This window comes from Rattus norvegicus, chromosome 17, assembly GCF_036323735.1.
Source record: "Rattus norvegicus strain BN/NHsdMcwi chromosome 17, GRCr8, whole genome shotgun sequence".
NCBI classification, from domain to species: domain Eukaryota; kingdom Metazoa; phylum Chordata; class Mammalia; order Rodentia; family Muridae; genus Rattus; species Rattus norvegicus.
In genome coordinates this window covers 17,665,713-17,692,500 of record NC_086035.1, presented here as the reverse complement: position 1 = coordinate 17,692,500, position 26,788 = coordinate 17,665,713, and the positions used below count along the sequence as shown (strand labels likewise).

General features: G+C 46.5%; 1 protein-coding gene across 3 annotated transcripts in view; it reads left to right on the top strand.

Annotated features, from left to right (window-relative positions):
• Rnf144b (ring finger protein 144B) overlaps nt 1-26,788 on the top strand; it is a 149,122-nt gene that overhangs the window by 94,185 nt on the left and 28,149 nt on the right. For 2 of the 3 annotated variants that reach the window (XM_039095970.2, NM_001108881.2), the window contains 2 exons: nt 11,898-12,088; nt 26,088-26,192. In XM_039095970.2, the coding sequence (XP_038951898.1) occupies nt 11,924-12,088; nt 26,088-26,192 (270 nt within the window). In that variant the 5' untranslated portion in view covers nt 11,898-11,923. Of the gene's footprint in view, nt 461-11,897; nt 12,089-26,087; nt 26,193-26,788 lie in introns of all 3 variants that reach the window. The other variant, XM_006253767.5, reaches the window with a different exon arrangement.

Genomic DNA, 26,788 nt, shown 5'->3' with positions numbered 1-26,788 from the left:
GGGTGCGGCGTGCACCCAGCCCGGGATTCCTGGGGCAGCGCCAGGTCCGGACCTGAAAGCCACTGCTCTGCGCTCTGCCAGCTTGGGATCGGACAGGGTTAAGGCCATCACCTGCAGTCAAAGTGCGACCCAGATGGGAAGTAGGAAGTGCGGCGCCGAGCTTCCTGTATAAATAAACGCTCTGGCTGCTGCGCCGCAAGCTGCTGGCTGGTTCTGCAAGGTTCCTGCCTGTCAAGACAAGGAGGCGGTGAGGGACTCCTCCTCTTCCCGAGCTGTAGGTCTGGGCGTGGAGTCCTGTGGCAATCCTGCAAAAGTGTAAAGCTGTCAGCCAGGCGGAGCACTCAAGGAGAGGGGAGAGAATGAGAGAGCCCTTCCTCCCCGGTGTGCCAGCTGCCCCCGCTGGCCCAGGCTGGACCTGCTAGAGAGACGCCAGCAGCCCGAGGACCTCAGCCCCAGCCAGGTAGGTCTAGAAGGGGTGCTTGCGCACAGCACGCAGGCTGTGCTAGCCTGGAAGGCTGCTAGCTTAAATACGGAGTGGGACAGGACGGGACCGAGGACACCCGGTGGTTTTTGCTAGATTCTGTTTCCAGGGCTTAAGCCATGCAGAACCGCATGCATTCCAACGCCTCAAACACCTGTTAACTTTATTTATTTGTTTTTAAAGAATAGGTGCTTTTGAAAAGGTCAAGACAAATTAGTTTACTTTCTAATAATGTGATCTTTATAGACTTTATCATAAATTACATAGTGGGCCAGTCCTGTGGTGTGTCTCCAGGAGAGGAGGAGAGGCTGACAGTTGGCTGTCTACCTTCTGTTACTTGGAAATGCACAGTAATATGTTGTCACACAAAGCAATGAATAATGCGTTACGTTAACTGTGGCGCTGGTGATTATTTTTATCAGGTAATTGCTGATAAGAGAGAGAGAAAGAGAGAGAGAGAGAGAGAGAGAGAGAGAGAGAGAGAGAGAGAGAGAGAGGCAGGCTCTGCCCTGTTTTCAAGTTGATGTCAGAATGAAACCGATCGTGTTTTCACAGAGAAAAGGTATCTTGGCTAGTTCCTCCCAGGCCCCCTTTTCAGGGGTTCTGCTGTCAATTTCACACACACCCCCTTTACACACTGATTTCTCAGAAGACAGTTCTCTGTGTGTTTCCACTGGCTATCCCCTTTTTCCGTGCTTTAAGCCCCAGGTACCTTATCAAAACCCCTGAGCTAGAACTCTAGAACTCTTAATGTGACCATTGTGGGGGTTCTGGTTAGGCACTTCTGGTTGTTGGTTTTAACACCGGAGCTATGGCCTGAAGGATTATGTCCTCAGCATTTCTGAAGCAGCGGATGAGGGGGTGTCTCTGCCCAGAAGCAAAATAAATGAACTTTGAGATGACTCAGATTTTAGGGTGTGGGTACGAGGCAAAAGGAACCCAGCCAGTCTTCACTGGGCTGCTGGGCAGTTGAAGTCTCTGCCTCAGCTTTCCCTGGCTGAGGTGAGCGAGTCCCTTGTTCTCTGCTTCCATTCTGCTTCCATTCAGATCTGATCTGATTCCTTGCTGGCTCCCTCCTCCTTACCGGATCTTGGTAAAACCTCACTCCTTTTCCTCATGGACCTCAGACCCTTAAGTGTTTCTGAAACTACCTTGAACAGAAAGAGATGGAGAAAAAAAAAGAAAAGAAATCCCAAGCGGACCCATACAGCCACAGGGAAATAGCTGTGTACTGAAACCCAAGGCTACCAGTTCCTCCATCTCCTGCCCTTGGGTAGTTTCTGCTTTTGAGTGGGCTTCAAGTTGGAAGCGGGGGAGGGAAGGAGGGAGGGAGGGAGGGAAGGGGACGGGGAGAGACAGACAGACATACAGACAGAGACAGAGAATGAGTTAGTTCTGTCCCCAAGTACCTTCTAAGTGCTTTCACTCATCAGAGAGAAGAAGAGCAAGATTAACATGTGCAGCGAACGGGAGAAAGATGTCAAGTAACAGACTCCAAATGCTCGCATTTTTATTGAAAATAAACAGTAAGAGAAAACTTAACCTAAACCCCCCAACCCCCCCAGGCCATCATCACCCTAGATAACTTCAGCCTGCTGGAAGGCAGGCTTGAGTGTGGTCAAACACTGACCATTTACCCAGGGTTTTCCAAATATTTACAGACATCGATGCCAAATAGCTTTGTGCCGAGAGCCCTGAAGAATATTCTCGGCGTTCAAAAGCCCCATTCTCATGAATGGTCTCAGCTCACTGGCAGTTTTCAAAGGCATCCAGATTTCTAAACTAGGTCAGTGTAAGACATGCCTTCTTTTTAAAATAATCAGTTTTGGGATCACAGATTATGAACCCTTTATTTTTGGGGGCGGGCGAATTGTCGCAAGCAAAATGAATAGTATGCTCTCTCAAGAAAGAAAGGAAAAAAAAAACCACTTTATTTTATCTACCCAGCAAGATGATTTAGCTTCCTGGAAAACATTTTTGTTTTCGACAGTGTGAATACTTTTAATCAGGACCAAAAAAAAAAAATATGTGTATTTGAAATTTCTTTCTGGAAAAATTGTTTCACTATTTCAGGAACCTGGGAACATTTAGACACACTGGGAATTGTTTCTCTGAAGTTTATGCTGGTCCAGCCTTCTGCGTTTCCTCTGGCTTTGGCATGGCATCGAACTCCCCTTAGGTGGGATTCTTGGAATTTCCTATCACCAGTTGAGGCAGCTGTCAGGAATCGTCTGCCCACCAGAGGACGGTGTAAGAGCAACGTCCAAACCGTTCTGGGGACTGACCCTACCTTGTGTAACTGATTTTCCTGGATGTGGGAAAGGGACCAGGCTGCCGTGCAGAGTCAAGCTTGACACTTCCAGGAGTGGTTATCTGATGTCACTGCCCCTCCGTATGTAGACAGAGACTCCTGCCTTAACTTGTAGATGCTCCCTAATTATACTACGTTCCAATGCCCTTTGTTTTTTATTTATTAGGGGTGAGTGTGAATGGGAATCGGGCCTTTAACATATAGTCATAAAATTTGTCTATTGTTGAATGACTCTTTCCAAGGCGCTAGAGGCTGAGGACACAAAGCCGGGTAAACTAGTGGCCTCTGTCCTGAAGTTGTTGTTGTCTTGGAAGTGAATTCCAGTAGGTGGCAACTTTTAATTTATGTCGTTTTACCGGGATACAACTATTGGGTTGTTCCTCATTTCAATCGTGTGCTTTTTGAGACTTGATTTTCGATACTGTTTTTCTGATATCATCTGAGTCTTGCATAGGTTAGAGGGCCGTGACCGCACCTGACTCTGATAATCTCGCTCTGTCTGCTTTTTGCAGTGCAGAAGTTTAAACCCAAGATCTCAGACCATGATAATTTGGCTCTCTACCCCTGACCTACCCCCTCCGTCTCGAACATTTACGTTAAATGTTTTTTTTTTTTTTTAAATGCATTATATTGATGGGTTGATCGTGCGTGTGGAGGTCAAAGGGCAGTTGTCAGGACCTTTCACCTTGTGGGTTCCAGGGATCAAACCTGAGTCGTCAGACTTGGTGATAAACACCTTTCCCAGCTAAGCCATCTCACCAGCCTTAAATGATTTAACTTGCCTCCCTCTTTCAGTGGGATGTTAGTTCTGTACTAACGTTTATTTCTTCATTTAAATTTGCCATTAGCTGGTCACATTGTGTCACTCTGCAGTAGTTATTAAGAACAGGAAACCTGGAAACTGGCAAGATGGCTCAGTAGTGAAGAGGAGTAGGACCCAGGTTTGGCTCCCAGCATGCACATAGCAGCTCATGTCTGACTGTAACTCAGGTTTGAGGGGGGATCTGATGCCTTCTTCTGGCCTCCGTGAACATCAGTCACGCATGTGGAACAAACATTCATGCAGGCAAAACAACCATTCATATTTTAAAAAAAAGTCTTAAAAGCAAAACAGAAACCTCTACAATTTGGAGAGTAAAAGCGACCGGTACTTCTCCACCATGGGGTGAACAGATTCTTTTTACCTTTCTTCTTATTAAAATACACGATCTATTGCATGGCATGTGCCTATGTGAGTTTAGGTACATCATGTATGTGCAGGTGCCCATAGAAGCCAGGGAGTATCAGATCCCCTGGAGCCGAAATTACAGATGGTTGTGAGTCACCGACTGTGGGTGCTGGGATCCATGTTGTGGGTTTTGGGAACCGAACCAGGGCCAGTAAGGATTGGTAACTGCTGAGCTGTCTCTCCAGTCCTCTCTTTCATGGGATTGTGGCTGAAACCATATATCCACAAGTTTTCCTGCCTTGGGTGACATCATCTGCTGAGAAGCTCCTCAACCAGCTTCCTTCTCTACCCAGGGGCTGGGTTATCACCTCAGTATCCCATCTCCTAACAGGTATGGAATTTGGCTGATGGCAGTTTGGCTTTCTGTCCTGCAGTAGGGGTTCTGGCCACACAATTACCTGGGAGAGGCAAGCAGGAATATGTGCCCTGAACCTTCTTCAGTGCAGGAGGTTAGCAACTCCACTTCCACACTGGCCTCATGAAAGTTTGTTTCTAATTAAAATTTCTGTGGAAGCTTAAAACTTTTACAGGAGGGGGTAATGTTTACATATGCTTTTATTCATTTGGAGAAAAGCTTTCTTGGTTTAGATGTTCATACTTTGGTGACTGTGGTTTCCTGGTAATGTCCTGATCCTAGAAGTCAACCCAGGTCTTGTTCTGTAGGGCTCTCTGAGACACCACATCTCCTCCGTCTGCTAATTACATTACCGTCCAACCTGCCTGTCAGAGGCGTTCCTTCCTACTCTGGGGCTTTGTTGCTGTGCCAGGCAAGGGGAAGAAAATTATTCAGTGGGGTCTGATGAATAATTGTGGGAGGCGAGAGAACCAACGGTTAAAGAAAGGGGTGGGCAGGACATGGCAGCGGTGAGGAGGGAGCTGCTGTGGGGAATGTAAAATCACAGCACTGAGGAGAGCGAGCTGTGGGTCACATGCCCACTCTCACCTTCTTTGATAAGTTTGTTCTATTAGGCAAGCTGGGAGGGGTTTCTAATTCGTGGACCTCACCCTGCCGTATAAGAAAACATGGAACAAAGACAAGAAACATATAGATATAGATATAGGTTGAGAGAATAGGGAACAGCATTTTGTAAGGATAAAACTAGACACTATATATATATATATATATATATATACACACATATATACCCATATACACATACATACATACATACATACATACATACATACATATGGTTATGTTCACATTATCTCTTCCATTGTATAGAAAACATTTTGAAACATTTGAAATGTAGATAAAGAAAACATCCATGAAAAGAAAAGAAAAGAGAAAACATTTTAAAGTTGGGTCTCATTAAAACACTTTCCTGGGCCTTATTCACTCGTGAGTTTGAAACAGTAAACATAATCTTCAGGAAATAGTCCTTACTGAGGCTTAAGATGCCCCTCCTGGGACTGGGGACGTAGTTCTCTCAGCAGAGTGCTTGACTAGTGTGCATGAATCCTAGGCTCAGTCCCCCGCACCATACAGGACCAGGCATGGTGGTGCTTGCCTGTAATCCTTGGCCTCAAGTAGTAGAGGTGGGAGAATGGTGGAGCTCAGGACCACCCTGGGCTACATGGGACACTGCTCCCTCCCGAAAAATGCTCCCATCCCTCCTTCCTCATGCTCTCCCCTCCTTTCCACCCACCAAAAAGGTGGCAGGGACAGAGTTACACACCGGATAATGGCATTCCCATTCATCGCCTACCTGCTGTGCACTCCATGGCGATCCAATCGACCAAAACTGAAGTGAGCACATTGCTATGGCCTACTGAGGACCACAATAAACTGGGTATGTGTTGTGACAGTTCCGGTGTAGAAGAGGGCACTGCAATGTCCACTGCCCAGCAGTACAACCACACAGTTACATACAACATGCGATAGTTGTCCATGATAATACACAACAACACTGATTCATGCTATACATTTTTATTGTTCTTTGGAGTCTACTCCACTGCGTATTTAAAAAAGCATCCCTTGTGTTGCATCAGCCCTTGCCTGGCACAGGTCTCACAGGTAGCAGCTTCTCTCATCTTGTCTTTACCATGTCCCTTATTACAGCAGAAGGCCAGGTCAAGTGGCCCACCCACAGCCTCTAGGTTTGTGTCGTGCACTGGGTGCTCACACGGTGACCGGATCTCCCGGTGACCGGATCTCCCCAGTCGTTAAGCAGTGCATGACTGAGTTTACCTATCAGTTCCGTTCCCAGAAGACCGGCCGTCTTCAAGCTACAAAGTTGCGATCTTATTCCTGTCCTCCAACTACCAGTGGTTATGAAGGTTTTAAGAGCAAAGAATTGCAGACTTAGCTGCCTGGTCTTTGTTGCTCGATTTCTCTGAATGAAACTGTGAAATTACAGAGAGGGGAGAAGTCCTTCCCAAGCCACATTTCTCAGCACTACTGCCTCAGGGCTGGGGGCTGGGTCCTAACGCCCCTCACACCTAAGAGCTAAATCTTTCTTGGACTTGCCGATGCCCAGGGAGGATCCCCTGTGTCTGTTATCAAGTCCATTATGAGGGACACCTTGTTTGTACTCCCTGGCCTCCAGTGCTCTTCCCTCGAGAGGCAGTCACATAGATATGAACTATGCTTTGGAAGTTGTGTTTCTCTGGATACTGGTGAGTCTGCCCTCGATCCATCTGTTCTTGCTATCTCGGGGCATGTAGGAGAACTGTTGGTGATGTTACTGATATGCACTGGTTCATCCTGTCCCTGAATGATCAGAACACCGGTCAGAGAGCCAAGTAGGAAAGAGAAGCGCACTGGCTAGTGTGGAGTGCTGCCAGGAGCCTTGCCTCCATTAGCGCCTTCTGCCCTTGCCCTTGCTCTAGCCCCGCTCCCAGTGAACTCGCCCATCTTCCTCCAGACCCCGTTCAGATTACAGCTTCGGTGACCGCTTAACGGCAGCCTTGCGCTAGCCTTAACCAGCACCATTTAAGTCAGCGATAAAAACATGAGCTAAAATAAACTACTCCACTGGGCTGCGGTGCAAAGGTCAACACAGTACAGTCAATTTTTGTACCTTCAGGTTCCAAATCTGTGGATTTGCCAGTGGATTAAAGGTATTCCAAAAGTGGGGCAGGAAAGTTGGCAGCCACTGCTCTTGCAGAGGACCAGAGTTTGGTTCCCAGCTTTTGTGTCTGGCCGCTCACCTGTAACCTGAGCCCCAGGGGATCTGATGCCTTCTTCTGGTTCCTTTCCACACTTGACATACGCATGCATAATAATGGGAAAATAAAACAATTTTCAAAAGGTATTCACAAAGGGCCAGCCAAGTGGCCCGGCTGGTAAAGCCTCCTGCTGCCACCAAGCCTGCAACCTGAGTTTGATCTCTGGGACCTACATGGAGGGAGGAGAAAACGAGCTTCTGCAAGTTGCCTTCTCACCTCCATACTGTGCACTGTGGCATGGCCACGCGTCTCCCTCTCTTGAGAAATAAATGTGAATAAACAGCAACAGAAAAAGAAAAACAACCCTCAGAAAAATAGGTATATGTGTGCTAAGCTTATGCAGAACTTTCTTGTCATTATTTCCTAAACAATACCATATAATTATAATTATAATTATCCACACGGCCTTTATAATGTGCTGGTTACTATTTAAGGCCTTCAGGAGGATCTGCATTGGTTATGAGCAATTATGTGCCATTTTGCATAAGGGACATGAACATCTGAAGGGAAGGTGTTCTGAATGAAAGCCTTGTGAACACCAAGGGACAACCACACGGATTTTCACTCTTGTGCTTTAGCTAGTATGGTGAGAACTTCGGAATCCTGTTCCCCATTCTACTGGTTCTAGAACAGACACAGCCTGAGACCCCCCCAGCATACAAACTGGTGTTAGAGTTGTGCCACCCCAAGGCCTGCCCTTCCCAAAGCCTTCCTTCCCTTGGACGCTCCCCCCTGTAGCTATGCATCCAGTCCCCTTCCTAGGATAGCTCAGTGTCTTTCAAGGTCACGTCGACATTTTGAAAGCATTCATGTGACTCCTCTTGTGTTTGCTCCTTGTCCTCGGGTCACTGCAGTATGCCTGGGAATTAAGACCTTAGCACAAGCGAGCTGGACTCTTCCTGATGGTTGGTTCGGCAGTGATGTCCCCTGATTCACTTGGCAGGTGTTGTCCTTTGCTCAGTCTTTGTAATTGTGCTTGGACCGTTTCTCCAAAAGTTTTGCAAGGAGCTGAGACAATGTAGAGAGATTCCCAGATAACTCTGTTCATACCCTAAACAACTGCTTTTCCTTCCAATTAGATTATCTTGTACACACACACACACACACACACACACACACACACTCACATACATATATGCACATACATACATACACAAATACTTATATATATATACACAACACATACTCATACACACTTATACGCACATACTCTGCCATGCACACACACATGCATATATATACATATATATATACTCACATATGTGTACATACACATACATACACAAATACTCATACTCATGCACAATACACACACACACACTTAAACGCACTTACTCTGCCATACACACACACACTCACACATACACACTCACACACACACACACACACACACACTCACACTCACACACTCACGCATGCATGCACGGTAACTGCCTTGATTCTGGATTGTCAAACAAGCTACCTAATTTAAAAATACCCTGACTGTTGGCTCTCACCGCCCTCGGAGTTTCGGGAGCAGATTGCTTTTTTAGGCCTCCAGCAGAATATGAAAATTCCTCTTGCATCCCGTGTGTCCAGCACAGCTTCTCAAGATTCCTTTCTCTGGCAAGCCTAACGAAAACACAGAAGGGAAGTGACTCTCCTCCCCTCTCCTATCAGGTAGCATTTGCTCCTCATAACAAACCCTTCGTGGTGCAAGAGGCCCTTGGAACAGATAGAAGGTTCTCCGTGCCTGGTAACTTTGTACAAAACAGAGCAGTCTGAACGGCTTTCCTTGCTCACATGATCTGGCCTTAGAGCTAGGTGTATGTAAACAAGTGAAACCTGCCACAAGCCTCTGAAAGTTGAAACCTGAAGGCAGCTGCCAGAATTCTCTTCTTTCCAACATGCCCTTGGACTCTGCCAAAATTCCTTCCCAGGGGATCCTGGATACCCAGTGAGAGGCGCAGTTACATTCGGAATAACTGTAAAAGCAATCATAATTATTACCTTGCCAGTGGTAGGGTGGATAAATCAAGTCGCTTCCTTATCTTAGATCGGGGGTGTGGAGTATGAGAAAGAACAAGCAAGCTGCACAAGCCAGCGTGGCTGACTGCTCGCTCTCTCTCTCTCTCTCTCTCTCTCTCTCTCTCTCTCTCTCTCTCTCTCTCTGGAAGGCCTTTCTTGAAGCCTGAAAGTGAGAGGTGGTGAATCGCCTGTGGCCTACGAAGGACTGGCTCACGAGAGGGATGGGAGGGCTTGGGAGGGTGTCTTAGTCAGGGTATCTATTAATAAACACAACCGAAACCAACCCGAAGGGGAACAAGTTTATTTCACTTTGCAATCCCCAAGTCACACCATCACTGAGGGAAGTTAGGGCAGGAACTCAAACAGGGCAGAAACCTGGAGGCAAGAGCTGATGCAGGAGCGCATGGAGGAGTGCTGCTTACTGGTTTGCTCCCCATGGCTTGTTCAACCTGGTTTCTTATAGAACCCAGGACCATCAGCCCAGGGGTGGCTCCACCCACAGTGGGCTGGGACCTCCCACACCAATCATTAATCAAGAAGGTGTCCTGTAAGACTTCCCACAGGCCAGCCTGGTGGGGGCATTTTCTAAATTGAGGTCCACCTTCTCAAATGAAAGTAGCCTGTGTCAAGCTGGCAAAGAATGAACCGGGACAGAACGTCCTCAGTTCTCTTGTGGGTCCTCCCTCCAAGCTTCATGTGACTTGCTAGGTAGTTAGGGTGGGAGGCTGAGGTCCTGCCAGTAGTTTCTTGTGGTAGAGCATGTGAATCTTTAGATAAAGGCCAAGACACACTAGCAAGCTCTGTAGGCATTCATAGTCTCTCTACTGTGGGGACCCCACCAGAGGACTATTAGAGGCTTTCCCTGCTTAGTGCTTTAAAAACTCAATTTCCAATGAACTCATGGTAGAAGAATTTCTTGTTTGAGGTTGATCGATCGATCTATCTATCAATCTATCTATCTATCTATCTATCTATCTATCTATCTATCTATCTATCTACATGCTTATTTTTTTAGCTCTTTCGTGGCCCTAATGAGGAGTCTGAAATCTCAAGGTCTCAAGCTTGATGTGTGCATTAATTTGATTTGAGTTTGCCCTTGGGTGATAGCTCTTTAATCATTAGTAGAATGAGCACACCGAGTCTTGAATTTTACTGGCCTTTGCCCAGGAATAGCATGCCTTCCATATTGGAAACTAATCATTGGTTAGCTTCCCCTTAACTTATTTTGACCAGGTCACCTGTTACTACTTGTCAGGTTATTCAGGTTAGGAAGTGCTGGCATGTTCTGATTAGTGAGCAATGATCTCATTGGCTTCCCCCTTTTCTGTCACCTCCAAGGTTTTCTTTCATTCTCGCTTCAGTGTTCTTGTGTCTCCGTATAAGTCCCTGTGATGTTCATCCTCATGCTTCTATCAACGAGGAACCATGCATATGGTGATGGTCCCACGGGATATTAATGTAGTTGAAAACTTCCCATCCCACAGTGACATCTATAGCTGTCATAATGTTGTAACTTAACACATCACCCACATTTGCGTGACCCTGGTATAAACAAACCAGTCATGAACAGTGTACACAATTATATATAGTAAATAATGACTGGTTCATGATAATAAGAAAATACATCGATGGTACGCGTGCTGTACCACTGAGCGGCAGCCCATCCCATCTGGTAGTTCTTGAACTTTCTTTTGAGAGACATCCTTTGTAAGTATTTTCTGAGCAAGCTGCACTGACCGTAGTGATTGTAGTGACATACTATATTGATTACCTTCCCATGACTGTGGTAAAATACTGTGACCGGAAGCACCTTCAGGGGGAGAGTTTCTTTTGGCTAATGGTTCCAGAGGGCTATAGTCCATGATGGCGAGGGTGGCACGGCTGCAGGTAGCCAGCGCTGGGAGCTGGCCACTCACATTTCCTTGGCACCCCAGGAAACAGAGTAAACTACAAGTGTGCAAAGCTATAAACTCTCAAAGCCCATACTTTTGCCAGCAAGGTTTCATAACCTCAAACAGCGCCACCAACTGGTGACCAGGTGTCCAAATACAAGAGTCTATGGGGGACATTCCTCATTCAAACCACTACTTCTCCCACCCAAATAGAATGCTTGTTTACAGTACGAATTTCCTATCTTTTCTGTCAGTTCTACAAGGCACAATCAACGGCACACAATGTGGCGTTTTAAGGTAGCAGGCATACACACAAAGTGAGGAAATCAAGACTTAATGTAACCTTCACCTCCCATGCTTCTTTCTGTCTTCCCAGTGAGATTCACTTAAAATCTGCTCTCGGCAGTTGCCAAGCACGTAACACTGCTATCATTATTAGCTGGAGTCACTGTGCGGTACTATTGTTTTCCAAAGCTCACTCATCCCATCCACCTGGAATTGTGCACTTGACCAACATCTCCCTATCCCCTCTCCTCCCTGTCTAGTGATCTTTTCACTCCCACAGCTAGCTTATCTGATAGGAATCGGGACAGTGAGGTGAGGTCAGCTTAAATCTCAGGGCTCCGGGAAGACCTTGCCAAGATCAGGTGTACTCCATCCCACAGTTCTCAGAAACGCTCAACTGGACTTTTAGAAATTATGGACGGGAGGATTTGCTCAACCAGACCCCCAGATACAAGTGTCTACCATTAGTTATATTGACCGTGATATTATTCCTTACTTTGTTTTTGTTTTTGTTTTCTATAGGGATAGAGGAGGCTGCTGACAGGCTGATGGATTCTGTTGATGGGCTTCAGTGTCTGACCATGACTGCGGAAAACCCACCCTCTGGAGACCTGATCCCCGCTCCGCTCGTCACTTGCAAGCTCTGCCTATGTGAACAGTCTCTGGACAAGATGACCATACTCCAAGAGTGCCAGTGTATCTTTTGTACGCCTGTAAGTTCTCCTCAATGTTTGTTATCATGGGAAGTTATAAAGGGAAAAATCATGAAAGTTAGAGGATACCTTTCTGTGGCATACCGAGTTCACCATAGTCTGACCCTACTCTGGAAAGCAAATGCACATTCGGCATGGCACCAAGGTCTAATGCGTGCTAGGAGAGTGCTGGACCCTGACCCTTGGGCTTTCAAGACAGGTGTGCCCATGCATACATGTGGCTCCAGCTTGCTTTTATCTTGCCATGTAGCCCAGGCTGGACTTGAACTCAGATCCTCTTCCTCAGTCTCCCGGGTTCTGGATGACCCACCACATCCAGAGAGATGAAACTATTGAGTAAGTAGAGCCCTTCTGTTCTGAAGGTTCCAGTTCGGGATCGAAACAAAATGTTCAGTATGTCCTGTGTTAACCATGATCTCTAAGAAGTTCTCCCGACTGTTCTGAGTGATGAAAAATATCAGGAAATGACGCACTGAATTTTCTTTCAGATCTTCTATTCTTTTACTTCTAAAGCGTGCTGAGTAACTCCTCCTCTGTATTCGTAACAGCAACAGCAATGGCACGGACGTCCAGGGATGAACTTGCCCCTTTTAGTGATGTTTGTTAACAATGTCTGTCCCCTTTGTTACTAGTTTCCTAAAAGGATGGTTGGTTAGTATATCAAGACAGGAGACAGAAGGATGGGATGCCATAGGACCGAAAGACAGCAAAGAATGGTGCCATTTATTTACCTAACATGCATCTGTAAGGTAGCACCTGTGTCCCGGGAACTGTTCTCAGGTGCCAGGAATTCTCCGTCATAGAAACAAAACCCAATAAAGATCTTTGCTCTTGAGAGTTTATAAACCTGTGGGTCATGACCCCCCACAGGGGTTGCCTATCAGATACCCTGTATATCAGGCGTATACATTGCAATTCATAACAGAAACAAAATTTCAGTTATGAAGTAGCAGCAAATAATATTTGTATCGTTGGTGTTTGTGTATGTGTGGGAGGTGGGGGGGTCACCATAACATGAGAAACTGTATTAAAGGGTTGCAGCGTTAGGAAGGCTGAGAACCGCTGTTACAATCTGTCAAAGAGAGCTGCAAAACAAACACCAAACCCAGTAAACAAGAGAGTGTGATGCAAGATTGGGAAACCAGGCTTGAGAGGAAACTAGAATTCAGTAAAGGGGGGTAGAGGTGTGGGTCTAGGGAAGACCCTGAGTTTTAGAGGGGTTAGGAATCATCCTGATGTTACTCCTTCCTCTAGCCAGTATGTGTTTCTTTACAGAAAGGGAGGAAGATGTCCTGCCATCCCTGGCGACCATTTTCCTTTGGTCTCGCTTGCATTCTGAGCCTGACCATCAGCAGAGATGGTTTCTCTGTTTTCCATGTTTCTGACCCTTCCCCTCCTTAGAACACATGGATCAGAAGCAACGTTATTGATAACCAGGATGGAGGTTTTCCTGAGAGGGTGCCTGGTGTTCAAGGGCAGGAGATGAGATTCAGTTTGAGCCAGGCCAGTTCATAGTGCAGAATTCAAGCTTGTGCCTCAATGCTGGGGAGAAGATCCAGCCAAAGGTTGCATTTCATCTTTACAAGACGCTAATGTCGACACATTGTTGTTTCAATAGATTTTAGGTTCTAATTAAAAACAGTACAACTGTTTCTCATTTCTCCTTCAGTGACTTGGGAGTTAAGAGTTTGAACAATTACACTATTCTGTCATCTAGATTCATACTTCCTTACTGTTCCAGAGGGCTCAAAAGCAGAGAGTCAAATGGCTTGATATTTTTTTTTTTTTCGGAGCTGGGGACCGAACCCAGGGCCTTGCGCTCGCTAGGCAAGCGCTCTACCGCTGAGCTAAATCCCCAACCCCTGGGTTGATATTTTTGGTACTCCTCCATTTTTTCTCCATTTTCTGGAACTTTTTGTACCTAAGAGCATTAACCTTCCTTGGCCTGCTGATACCTCATTACCTGTGATCTACCGAAATAGTAAGCTGGGCATGTGTGATTGCAATGGCGTCTGTAGATTTGCAATTAGAGTCAGGCTTGCCTGAAATACTGCTGGATGTGTTTTACTGTTAGAGATTTGTTTCTTATTCCTACACAGAGCGTGGGACAAAATGTATCTAGGCGCTAGTGAGGTGGCTCAGTGTTGAAAAGCACTTGTTGCTTTTTTTTTTTTTTTTAAGATTTTATTTTATTGTATATGAGTACACTGTAGCTGCCTTCAGATGCACCAGAAGAGGGCATCAGATCTCATTACAGATGGTTGTGAGCCACCGTGTGGTGGCTGGGATTTGAACTCAGGACCTCAGGAAGAGCAGTCAGTGCTCTTAACCACTGAGCCATCTCTTCGGCCCCCACTTGTTGCTTTTTATGCCGAGGACTTGAGTTCCGTTCCCAATCTTTGGCACTTTTTATTTTTTTTATTTTTAAAGTTTTTCTTTTAATTTATATGTATGAGTGCTTTTCTTTCGTGTACATCTGGGTACTACACGTGCACCTGGTGCCCAAGGGGGTCAGAAGAGAGCGGCAGATTTCCTAGACCAGGAGTTACAGACAGTTGCGAGCTGCCACATGGGAGCTGGGCCCGGATCCTCTGGGAGAGCAGCCAGTGCTCACAACCACGGAGCCATCTCTCCAGCCCCCGACACTTCTTAAGCTAGTGATGAGCCCGCAACGGGGTCTCTGCAGACCTTGCTTTAGGTCATCGAATGTGAGTAATTCTGGCTGTAAATGACAGCAGAGAAAGGAGAGCCGTGCATATCACGGCCAGGAAACCATCCCATTGGCTGTTGCACTTGGTGATGGTTTCTTCCGTTGAACCCCATGCTTGGCTTTCATATGAGGAAAGGCGTAGATCAAGCAAGGGAAGCTGAGGATAGACAGACATGGGCACAGTCTTTGCTCACAGGATGGAATCTAGGGTTTAGTTACTATGGAGTCAAAGGGATAGGTATACTGGGATTATAAGAGAAACCACATCGGTTTTCTTATGGTCTGAAGGCTAAATATCTCAGGAAGGTCATAAGTTAATAATCGACAGAACACAGACAGTTTCTCTCCCCCCCCCTTTCTTTGTTTTAATTTGTCAATAAAAATAATGGAAACATGAAAATCCACTCTTTCCTTCTGTCTTAGTTAGCATTTCTATTGCTGTAAGAGACACTGTGACCACATGTAATTGTGGCTGGCTTACAGTTCAGAGATTTAAGCCATTGTCAACATGGCGGGAAACATCGCAGCCCACAGGCAGGCACAGTACTGGAAAGGTAGCAGAGAGTTCTACATCCAGATCATGAGGCACGGGGGTGGGGGGTGGGGTGGGGGACACGACAGACAGACAGAGATAGACACTGGGTCTGGCTTGAGCTTCTGAAACCTCAAAGTATCCTGCAGGGACATACTTCCTTCAGCAAAGCCACACCTACTCCAATAAGGCCACACCCCCATACTGCCACTCCTAAAAGTCTAGGAGGGCTATTTCATTCAAACCACCACACCTTCTCCAGCTCTTTTGTAAAGCCTTGGCTAGTCTGGTACTTGGTGTATAGCCCAGACTGGCCTCAAACTTTTGGCAGTCCTCCTGCCTCAGCCTCCCCAGGCTTACAAGTATGGCCATCACAACCGGCTCATTCACAGCTCCTGCAACTTGTTCTTTCCGATAGTTCTGGACAAGGGGGAAAAAATGACAAGAGTCAGTTTTCGAAGTGGTGGAAATCACGGGTTTGCTCCCTTGCGGGCAGGGCTGGCCTCCAGTTTACTTTGGACACCGTGTCAGCCACGAACGAAGGATAATGAGGGCACAGTTGTTGCCTGTTTTTATAACCTAGATAATTTCACCTGGAAAGAGCTGGTATGTTGGGCACGGCCTAGTTGCCTTCCAGATTAAAGACGGGATGCGCTGAGTGAAAAGAAAACAGAGTCCAATCATATCCCCACCTTTTCCATTACCCTTTATTGGCTCAGGGTGGTCAGAATCATTTTTTTATTTTTACTATTCAGTTTTTGCAGCCAAATGGATTTTGCAGTGTTTAAAAAGCAAAAGGGAACTTACAAGTTTTTCAATCAAGCCCTTCTTTTCTTCAGGGCCTGTTGGGTGACCTTTAAGGAAAGCCTCCCACTTCCCCCTCAGATGGTCTGGGAGACAGTTCAGGATGCCTATGTGTGTGTTTGTATGTGTGCACATGGCTGGTAATGGGAACGAAGCCGAGAGCCTGCAGTTCTTCTCTCCCGGGTCCAGCTGATGCCTTTATTAGGAAAGGATGCTATTGCCCTCCTCCACTCCCTTCTTCCCCTGCCGGACAGCACAGCTGTGTCAAAGAGCCCAGACACAACCATGGGAGAGCCAGACTCAGTCAGGCTCTGCCATCCAGTGGTGTAAGATTTGGGGCAAGTTCAAGCCATCTGACTTCTGCTTTTGAGCAAGAGGAGTTCATAGCGCCTGTTGTCCGATAGTGTAGAAGGCATCAGAGGGAATCTTAATGAAGGGGCTACTCACTTCCAGACCTGGAAATAAGCTGGCACCACGGTTGTTCCTGCCCCACATTCCACTGTAGATAGAGCCGCTCTGTCTTTTAAACTGTGTCAGAGCAAGGAATGCTGGGAAGATGTGTTTGACCGTCTTTCTCATCAGCAGTTCGCCAAAAAGGTGGATGTGCTTTCTCTCTCTCTCTCTCTCTCTCTCTCTCTCTCTCTCTCTCTCTCTTCCTCTCTCTCTATCTCTCTCTCTCTATCTCTCTCTTCCTCTCTCTCTCTCTCTCTCTCTCTCTCTCACACACACACACACACACACACACACACACACACACACACACACGTACACTGTGGCTTATGGCTGCACTTTTAAACTTAAATTCCAAAAGTAGATCAGGAGTCACAACACAAAAACAAGAATAAAACACCAGTAAAATATTTTAATGAGGAAAACAAAAAAACAGCAACAAAAAAGGTCTCATGTTTCTATCCAAATTCACTCAAGATCAAGACTAGTTTTCCCTGCCCATCTCCCCAATGCAACTTTATTTGTGACCATGTAATAAGGACCAGTTTAAAGGATTTTTTTTTAAAGGTTTAAACCTTTTTTTAAAAAAAAAAAGATTAAACAATCAGGCTAGCAAAAAATACTTTGTACATACTTTTATCAAACAAGCTAATATTTCAGCATGTACAACTACAGAATACATACAACACAGAGATGTTCACAAAGCAAACACCAGGTTCAGGACAGATTTGAAAAGAAATATGGTAGTCACATTGATTACAATAACTCTAAAAATGACCATGGCATTGCAAGGGCAGCTGTAAAGGGTGGGGGGAATGACCACGTCTTTGGTGGAATCTTCTGGGGCGGTCATTATTTGTCAGTCTGGAGGCAGTGGCTTCTTCGTGGTTTTGTGGTTGTTGTTTTGCTTTTTGGTTTGGATTTCACACAGTGAAAAGACTCGGCCATTTTCGGTGAATTTTGCCTAGAACTCACGGGGACTATAAGAAATAAGGAAGCATCTTATTGCACGATAACATCCCAGAGTTCTTTTCTGTTCTCCTGACCACATCACCTCCGGTTTTTCCCAATGCTTTGATTGATCGTTCCCCTGTCCCGGTTCCACATGTTTGATTGATCCTGGATGGATGAACAGAAGCTTCCTGTTTCTCCATCCTCCTGTAGGGTCTGAGTCTAGGCTACGTGAGTTCACCTCTCTCAGATACCCAAGGTTGGATGTATGCTCTCCCCAGCTTTGCTTTTGAGTAGTCGGCCACCAGCCAGATGAATTTAACTGTGCCGTGTAAAATGACCTCGGCGCACCCTTTGTTTATGTCTGTTTTAATGATTATGTGCCGGGTTTTGTGCCCAACGGTTAAATCTCTGGCTTAAAATGCCGGTTTTGATGTTGTTTTCCTGCTGAGAACTGAGACAGCTGCCAGGTCAGGTGGCATCCGGGGGATAAGAATGAATAGCAACAGCATGAGATAGGTCAGAGATGACTCAAGAGGGCACTGGCTTCCTGGACCCATGATCTCAGCCAGGCCCTGTGCTCACTACTCCTGTATTCAAGGTAAGCAGTAAACAATGTGACAATGGAGGGAGAGACGCGCAGAAGGCCATAGTCCCAGCCAGGGACCTAATGACTTGGTCAAAACTTCACTCTCTTAGAATTGGAAGGTACCTTAGGTTGCCTGGGTTCCCCCACCCCAACACAGAAGTCCTCACTTAAGGGAATGCCTCAAATCTTATTTCATTCAATAAGAATTTCCTGTATGAGGGGAGACTCTGACTCAGAACATACTGGTGAACAATTGCATGAAAGCCCACTTTTCAAATAAAAATGCTGGGTAAATAGAGAAGTCAGATAATAATGCCACTCCCAACATGCCAAGTGGGGCATGCATGTGGTGGGGGAACAAGAGAGGCAGGGAGTGCCGTGGGGTTCGCCATTGCTCTAGGTGAAGTGTCACCGGTGAGGTACCACTGGGGTAGAGACCTAAAAGAGGGAAGCACTCTAAGGTCTTAGGCTGAGAATGTGCTTGCTGGGTTCTGAGGCAGAAGGAAGCGAATGCGGATGTTAAACATTTATGAATGGACATGTGAGCCTCTGTGCAGTCACATCTTGTATGGGGGTGGGGGAGGATAGCCCCAATGAGAGGATGGGAAAGGATCAGTGCCCAGTGTCTCAAATAGAGGGAGAGGAGGGAGGAAGAGAGACAGAGACAAAAGAGTCAGAAAGAGAGCCTTCTTAAGAACAGGGTAATCTGCTTTGCCTAGCCTCCTGGCTGCAGACTAGTTCTCGTTTCATGACCGCCATTTTCTGAGCAAGCTGACACAGACTGAGCCGCTCCCACCACCATGCCTCTCTTCTAGCTAGGATGCATAAAAACTCAACCGTGAGCCCAAACACGCCCTTCCTCCCATGAGTCCTTCTCTATTATGTACGGTGTTGTGAAACGTCACGAACACTGAGCGCAAATATAACAACCCAAGCCAGAACTGACGGTGGCTTAGAAGAGCCGGCCATGTCTCAGAGCTAAGGACGTGTGGGTCGAACAAGGGATGGAGTGCCTCAACCAGACCATAGCATCCCTAGCTAGTGCACTAAAACAGCAAAGGAAGGAGGGAAGGGTGCTCTAGGAGAGACGTGGAGGCACCAATTGGCTCCTGTTGAGAGGTAGGAGCGGTCAGCAAAGGACACACTTCAACAGGGACGTGGGCATTCTTATCTTGGTGACTGGGTAAGAAGAGTAACACCTTAAGAAACCTGACATCACTGCCCTGACGGGTAACGAAGAGGAGAAACGGGACATAAAAACGACTTATGTACACCAGACGTTAAAGATGGGGTCTATCATACCTCAGAAGTTGAGAGGCCTGATGCTGCCCAAGGCCTCCTTGCTGCCTGCTTCCCTTCCCTGTCCTCCTCCAGCGTGCTCGCTTTCTGCCCATCTCCCACCCGATTCCAAACCCAACCTCATCACCCTTCTCGCAAATAAAGCCTCCAGCAGCTCGGTCTTTCTTTCCCTTGGCACTGTCCTCATGACCCTCTGCCTAGTTGCTGCCTGTTGTCTTTTGCTTCAGTGTCTTTGTTGCCTCTCCCCCAACCCCCACACAAAACTGACCCTCCTCCTTGGGACACGCAGGGTCCCACCAACACCGTCATCAAACAATCTCCAGTACATCCTCTGGTGTCTGTCCCTCAGGAAACTTCTGCTGACCTCTTCCTTGGGGTTTGGTTGGGTCCCCACACGCTCCCACACCCTGCCTCCTCTATCTCGGGCTCTACTCCCTAAAGCTGCATCAGGGACCTCTGATGGCCGCCTTTCGCTCTGTGGATCCCACTGCACCAGTGCAGGGGTAGAATCTAGACTGATGATAGGCTTAGAGAAGTTGGGAAGAGAATGATAAACTAACCCTAGTGGCTTGGTAAGGAGTTCTCTACCAGCCCCTGACTGGTTTTCCTGCTTGGCCGGCTACCCTTTTATCCGTGATGCGAAGAGTTAAACATAAGCAAAACTGTGCTTTAGAGAACTTGAAAGTCCCCGGGGATGGAAGTAGGAAGCATCTGGGGGGACTTGGAGGAGGGGAAGGAACGTGATCAAAATATATTGAATGTAAAAAAAAAAAAAAAAAAAAAATTTTTTTTTTAATGTTAAATTTTTTTAAATAATTTTTTAAAGTATAGTAGGAAAACACAGAAGGATAACAGTCCCAATCAGATGTTGGTTTAAACCACAAATTCCATAATTATTAATCATGACAATCGAGGCTAAATTTACTCATGTGGTCCATGCGAGATGGACTGATACCGGTTTCGGAGTTTCTGTGAAAGCACAGGGAGGGATTTTCAGATGTAAGCTCTGTTTGTCACCTTCCTATCACTAGCTGAATGCCTGAGATGATTAACCGATTAACTGATGCAGGAGATCTATTGTGTAGGCGCTCTGCTGGTTCCAGTGGTTGGCTTGTGGTGACATCAGCATACTGTGGCAGAGGTAGTTGACACCCCCAGGGACCTCCAGTCCCCCTTGGAAGTCACTCCGCCTCATCCTGATACCAAAATGAATTCCAAGGACGTTGGTGAGGGCGGAGCCATGAGAGTTAGCCGAGCGGCAAAAGTTTATCCTGTGACGTGGTATCCAATCCATTCTGAGTTTCGAACGGGACCCTGAATGGTTGTATCCTATTTCATCATGGCTGAGGAGGTTTTTCTGAACCTTTATCAATTTGAGTTCTGTTTCCCTTCTTATTACTGAGACCACGTTCACATCTGAGAGGCTGAGAGGCCCTGCGTAAGAGTTTAGGTCAGGACTCTGATGAGAGGAGGACAGGGGAGGAGGAGACAGGAGAGCATAGCCCTGTGGAATAGGGGGCACTGCTCACTCCCACTGCCTGTGCCAGGTCTGTGCTGGTGCTCCTGTGCCAGCCGAGGGCTGGGGCTCCGAGGGTAATGCTTACTTGGGGGAAATGGAAAGATGTAAACTTGGCAAGCCCTTTAGTTTTTTCTCTCCGTGAGCCATGAGAGTTTTCTGTATGTCAAAGGTAGCAGCTGAGCTTGCTATCTTTGGACTAGAGTAGGATTCGGTAAGAGATTAAGCCCCGATGGGGCAGAAGGAAAGCCCCTGAGGTCCCCGGGAGAGTTCTTGAGTCACCTGTGTGGGAAACAGGAATCCACCGTGAGAGGCGTTCGCTCTGGGGGAGTGTTCTTCCAGTTTCTCATCGCTTGTAGTGAGGGTTGGAGCAGTTATCCTCGTCTCTAGATGTAGGTATTTTGTGATCGCTTGAGATGAAGCATCTGATTGTTCGCCATCAGTGGGAACCAGACACACTTCTGAGTGGAGCCCAGATTTAGTTTACCACATTGACTGTTCAGACTTCCGAGGTGGACCTCGGTACCCCCTTTCCAGAAAAAGTAAGCAGAACCTCTTTAAAGTATTTAAGGCTATTTAAATTAAAAGCGCTTCAGTGTTGTATATGTAGTTTCCCCTTTAAGCTTCCTTCCCCCCTTTGCCTGGAACTGGCTCATGCTTATTTCCATGGTGGATAGCGATGGAGAGGACGCCTCTCTCTGAGGTTCATTTCAGTTACCATGGCCAAGCCACACACAGGGCAGTGACAGGCATAACTGCATCTCCCAGAGTGATACTTAGGGTGGGCGCGGGGTGGGGGCGGGGTCAGATGGTGCAGGACACAGGGTTCTCAGCACGACTGCACCTTACCATCACCCCAGATTTAAAATCTCAGGGACCAGATTAGCAAGGCGGCAGAAGACAAGAACCATGTACAAAGGTCAACAGCATTTCTTCATCCTATCAAGGATTGATATAATGGAATTGTGAAAGAAACTCCATTTACAATCATTTCCAAAGGACCAAAAGACCGAGGAATGGATGAAGATATGTGAAGCATATACTCTGGAAAATACGCGTTCTTGGTAAGAGAGGCCAAATGAACGGAGAGGCACTTGATCTGAACACTCAATGCTGTTCATGCGGCCACTCGAGCTATAAACAAACAACTAGAACAACGCAGAGAATCTCAGAAAAGAAAAACAAAGTCAGGGAGCACACCTCCAGGTTACAGAACTCACTACAAAGCTACAACCATCAAAGCAGGGTGATAATGCTCACAGGGGGATTCAGAGTCCGGTGGGTGTGTCTGAGCGTGGCCTTGTCTGTCCTCGGATCCCACAGAAGACAAGGTAAAGGTCTTCTATCCGGGAAGGCCTTTCTCACAAGGTAGAATGGATAGACGCTCTGGGAGGCAGTGAACAGTACAGCCAAGAACACACACACACACACACACACACACACACACACACACACACACACACATACACACGAACACAATACATCATCTGCCACCCATCAGTCTGACTGTCTTTCTCCCAGTCATCTATATATTACCTGTCTACCTGTCATCAGTTATCTATCATCTACCTGTCATCTGTAATCCGTTAATCCTCTATCATTAACGTTAATGACATCAATAACCTATCATCTATCAATTTCTACCAACTGTCTATTATCTGTAATCTAGCCAGCTAGCCATCACTGTGCATCGTCTGTGTATCTACGACTGCTTTGTCTACTCCCATAGTTGGCTCTTAGGCGGGTACTTGGCAAGCAAACTCTTTGCCATGCCTCTATGGCCAGGGAAAACACCTTATGAAGAACGCCATGTCCTTTGATACAGCGTGAGCACCAACCCTGGAAAAAACTCTTCCTTGAAAAATTCCATTGACATAAGTCACGGGACAAGCTGGAAGGAACAATACAAATCACCTGGCTCCCCATGTGCTCGGTGGCTAAACGCTCGACCACATCCTATCGGAATCCTTGAGGGCTGTGCAGCGAGCTGGAAGAGTAGTCTCTGATATTATTTATGACCCATGTGGTCTTTAAAGTATTTGTCTCTGCTCTGTCAAGCCATGTATGTGAAAGGGAACTGCACAAAAGAAACAATTCTCCCTTTCAGTGAGTCATACAGGCTTTTGAAATGCTGTTTATGAAACATCTCCTCGGACTTTGTTGACCGTGGAGAAAATTGCAAGATCTGCCATCTGCTCACGTTGAATGATCTGCACCTGTTAAAGGTGACAATGGCGGTGTTTTATGTGCTTCTTTTTTTTTTTTACCCCCCGGAGCTGGGGACCGAACCCAGGGCCTTGCGATTGCTAGGCAAGTGCTCTACCACTGAGCTAAATCCCCAGCCCCGTGTTTCTTTTTATACGTAAGCTAGGTGTCGTGTTTTTTCTTTTTCCATCAGAATTGCTCATTGTTCCCCTGTGTTTGGCTTGTCTGTTGTGGACAGTGGTTCTTGTAAAATGCTTTGGACTCTTCCGTGCCTCTCTAGCCTGTGGGAGCAATGAAGGGAGGGCTTGAGGTGATATTTTTTAGTTAAAGTGAACGGAAGATGTGACTACAAGGCACTTGGAAGATGTAAGAAGTAGCAATAAGGACTTCCTCTGCTTCTTGGAGAAGTGCGTGCCCACTCTGAGTTCCCAACTGCATAATGACCTACATGTACACACGCCCACCCCCAACAAGCCTTTCTTAGAGTAAAAGGAAGGAGTGTGCACACAGCTCTAACTTCTCTCCTAAAGTCGAGGCACGCCGTCTGTTTTGTAGACATGGGAATGCTTGTGTGAAAAGCTTTTAATTCATTACCTGATGTATTACGGACCTCGTATGAGCAAACGGAACATCTGCTCTAAACAGCCAATGGGGAACCTTAATATTTCACCTGTACAAATTTGCAGTGTAAGTTTAAGTAATTGTTTTGCCCATAAAGACACTCATGGTATCTCTCTAGTTACTATATACCATTAAGCGTTTTCTCTACCCCTGAAAAGTCCTCAGGAGAAGCTTGTCTGCCGGCTGGTGGGACATATGTGCTGGTTCGTACACTTTTTCTGTGCATTCAGTTTCTCTACCCCAGGTGTCTTAACTGGTTCCTTGCAGGGAGTCAGGGAAGTTTAAACATGATGAGAACTGGGTCCTGGGGTGGAGTCTTTCCCCCACCGACAGTGGGTGTCCACCTCAGCCGCTGTGCTCAGGTTATCAACGGCACCACTCTGTTTCCCTCATGCTCTTTTCCCTTGGGCCTGGAGAAGAACATGTATTTTTAGAGTCTGTTTACCTCAGTTTCTGTGAGTGGCATCTGGCAGAAGAGGGCCAAGACAATAATATTGGAAGCATGTGGCTGATGGGAGCCTGGGAAGACTCCAGAAACAGCCTGGTAGGCAGCCCTTTGCAGGGTCCCTTGGGACGACGCCCTTTGTGCGAGCCAGTGTATAGGCCCTCTGGGCTTTGCTGGTCAGAGATCTTTCCCCTATTGCCCCTGGGACTGAGTCACGCTTTACCACCGAAAATCTCAGGGCAAGTAATTGTTACCCATTTCTTGAACATGAAAGTAAAAGTTAATATTTAGTATCTACCACGAGGCCATTCACAGGGTAAGAGCGACTGGGGTGGAATCTGCTCCCCGGTGCCTGTTCTCTCTCTGTCATACTGTGTCGCAGGCAGGCTCTCATGCCTTCTCACTGCCATTAGAAAAATCTCTCCCGTGATTTTGCAGCGTACCACCGTACGGATTCAGCAAAGTTTCTCTGAATAGTTCACGATGGATGTTGAAGTTAGTTTCTGGGTTTTGTGTGACTGAAGACATTTATTCTTCGGGAGGGGAAGAGACTTCGGGAGAGAGACACAGCTGGCTTCGGTTGTTGGCCCTGGCTATCGAGTCATCAGTGTGTCCAGCAGTCTTTTCAACTAGAAAAACATATGCTTTTAAAGAGCTACAACAGCGACGCCGGGGCTTCATCTTCACGTGGAAAACATTAATTTCAAGAGGTCAATGGATGCCATAGATTTCACAATTCTGTGAAACACCCTGTCCACGGACCTTTATTCAATGGTTTATGTAATGATGCATGGCACTGCTTTATTTATTATTATTATTATTATTATTATTATTATTAATTTAATGTATGTGAATTCACGGTTACTGTCTTCACACACACCAGAAGGGGGCATCAGATCTCATTACAGATGGTTGCGAGCCACCATGTGGTTGCTGGGACTTGAACTCAGGACCCCTGGAAGAACAGACAGTGCTCTTAACCACTGTTTGGATCCTGTTTGGATAACTCAGTTGCAGGGCTCGGGAGTGAGTTCCATTCTACTCTCAGGCAAATGCACCAGAGTGATCCACAAATAAAACAGATTTGGGGATGCTGGAGAGACGGCTGAGTGGTTAAAAGCCCGTGTTATGCTTGCAGAGGATTGGGTTGGGTTCTGAGCACCCACATGGTAGTTCATAACCATCCGTAACTTTGGTTCCAGGGGACCCGACACCCACTTCTGACCTCTGGTGACACTCATGGTGCAGTACACATATGCAAGCAAAACACTCAGCCACATAAAATAAATCTAAATTAAAGAAGCCTCCATCTGAATTGTTGATAAGTTTGATTTTCTTTTTTAAAATCTATTTATTTTATATATATGAGAACAATGGCACCAGAAGAGGGCATCAGATCCCATTGTGAGCCACCTTGTGGTTGCTGGGAATTGAACTCAGGACCTCTGGAAGAGCAGTCAGTGCTCTTAACCACTGAGTCACCTCTCCAGCCCAGGCACAACCTTTGAAAAGAAAGAAGACACGAAGGTCTTTGCTGTGAATGCGAAAGCATTTCCTCATTTTCCCAGTCTACGGTGGACAGACTGAATGAACGAACGGAATCCGACTTGAATAAACTCTTAAGATGAAGTCGCGTACAATTAATCGCCTGGCTCTGCGTTCTTTCCAAAGCGCTGGCTCTACAGTACCTGCACTTAGGATAACTTATGTATGTTTCCTGGGTACAAGAACGCCAGGACGGCCAATTTAGGAAGAGGCAGTGGACGTTCTCTTATGTAACCCTTGTGCTACTGTAACGGGTGCGGAGTTTAAAGTATCTGCTTTTGTTTATTTCATTTCATTTATTTGTTTTTTTTTTTGTTTTGTTTTTTTTGTAGTGCCTGAAACAGTACATGGTGCTGTCAATCCGAGAAGGATGTGGCTCTCCTATCACTTGTCCTGACATGGTGTGCCTAAACCACGGGACCCTGCAGGAAGCCGAGGTACGGATGCACGCCATGACCTCTCCTTCCCCGCTGCGGATGGAGTTCCTACATCTTGGCCCTTAAGTACTGCCTACTAGGGAGTTAGCGACAGAACACAGAGGCTAACTTTCTAAAGGAGTGTTTTATCGCCACACGGAGCTGGAATCCTTATACAGGCTGTGAGCTCGGCCGTTTATCTCAGTTCTGTTTGTGGATGCCTTCGTGTGTGTTGTAGAAGCTCTTAAAACAGGCAAAGATGCTAGAAAGGAAACGGGTCAAAAGCGGGGCTTGGAGGGTGCTTAAGTTAGTGAGTTATATGGTATGTAAATGATTGCGGTTCTGTGTGTTTGTTTCTTAAGGTAGCTTTCTGCAGAGGTCGTCTGAGGTCGAAAGATTTCCGTAGAGCAGAGACAGAGGCCTTGCAGCTGGGCTGCCTTGGGCATCAGACAAGTCTATCCTCTTGGAGCAGGTTTTCCCATCTCTCCGGGTTTACGGTTTATCTCCTCTTTTTTTGTTCTTCTGATTCCTCCTCTCAGCTGCCCTGAAATCTGCCTCTGGCTCTTCAGTGTCTGTTCACCCGAGCATAATGAACTCTTGTCTAAGAGAATGTGTAA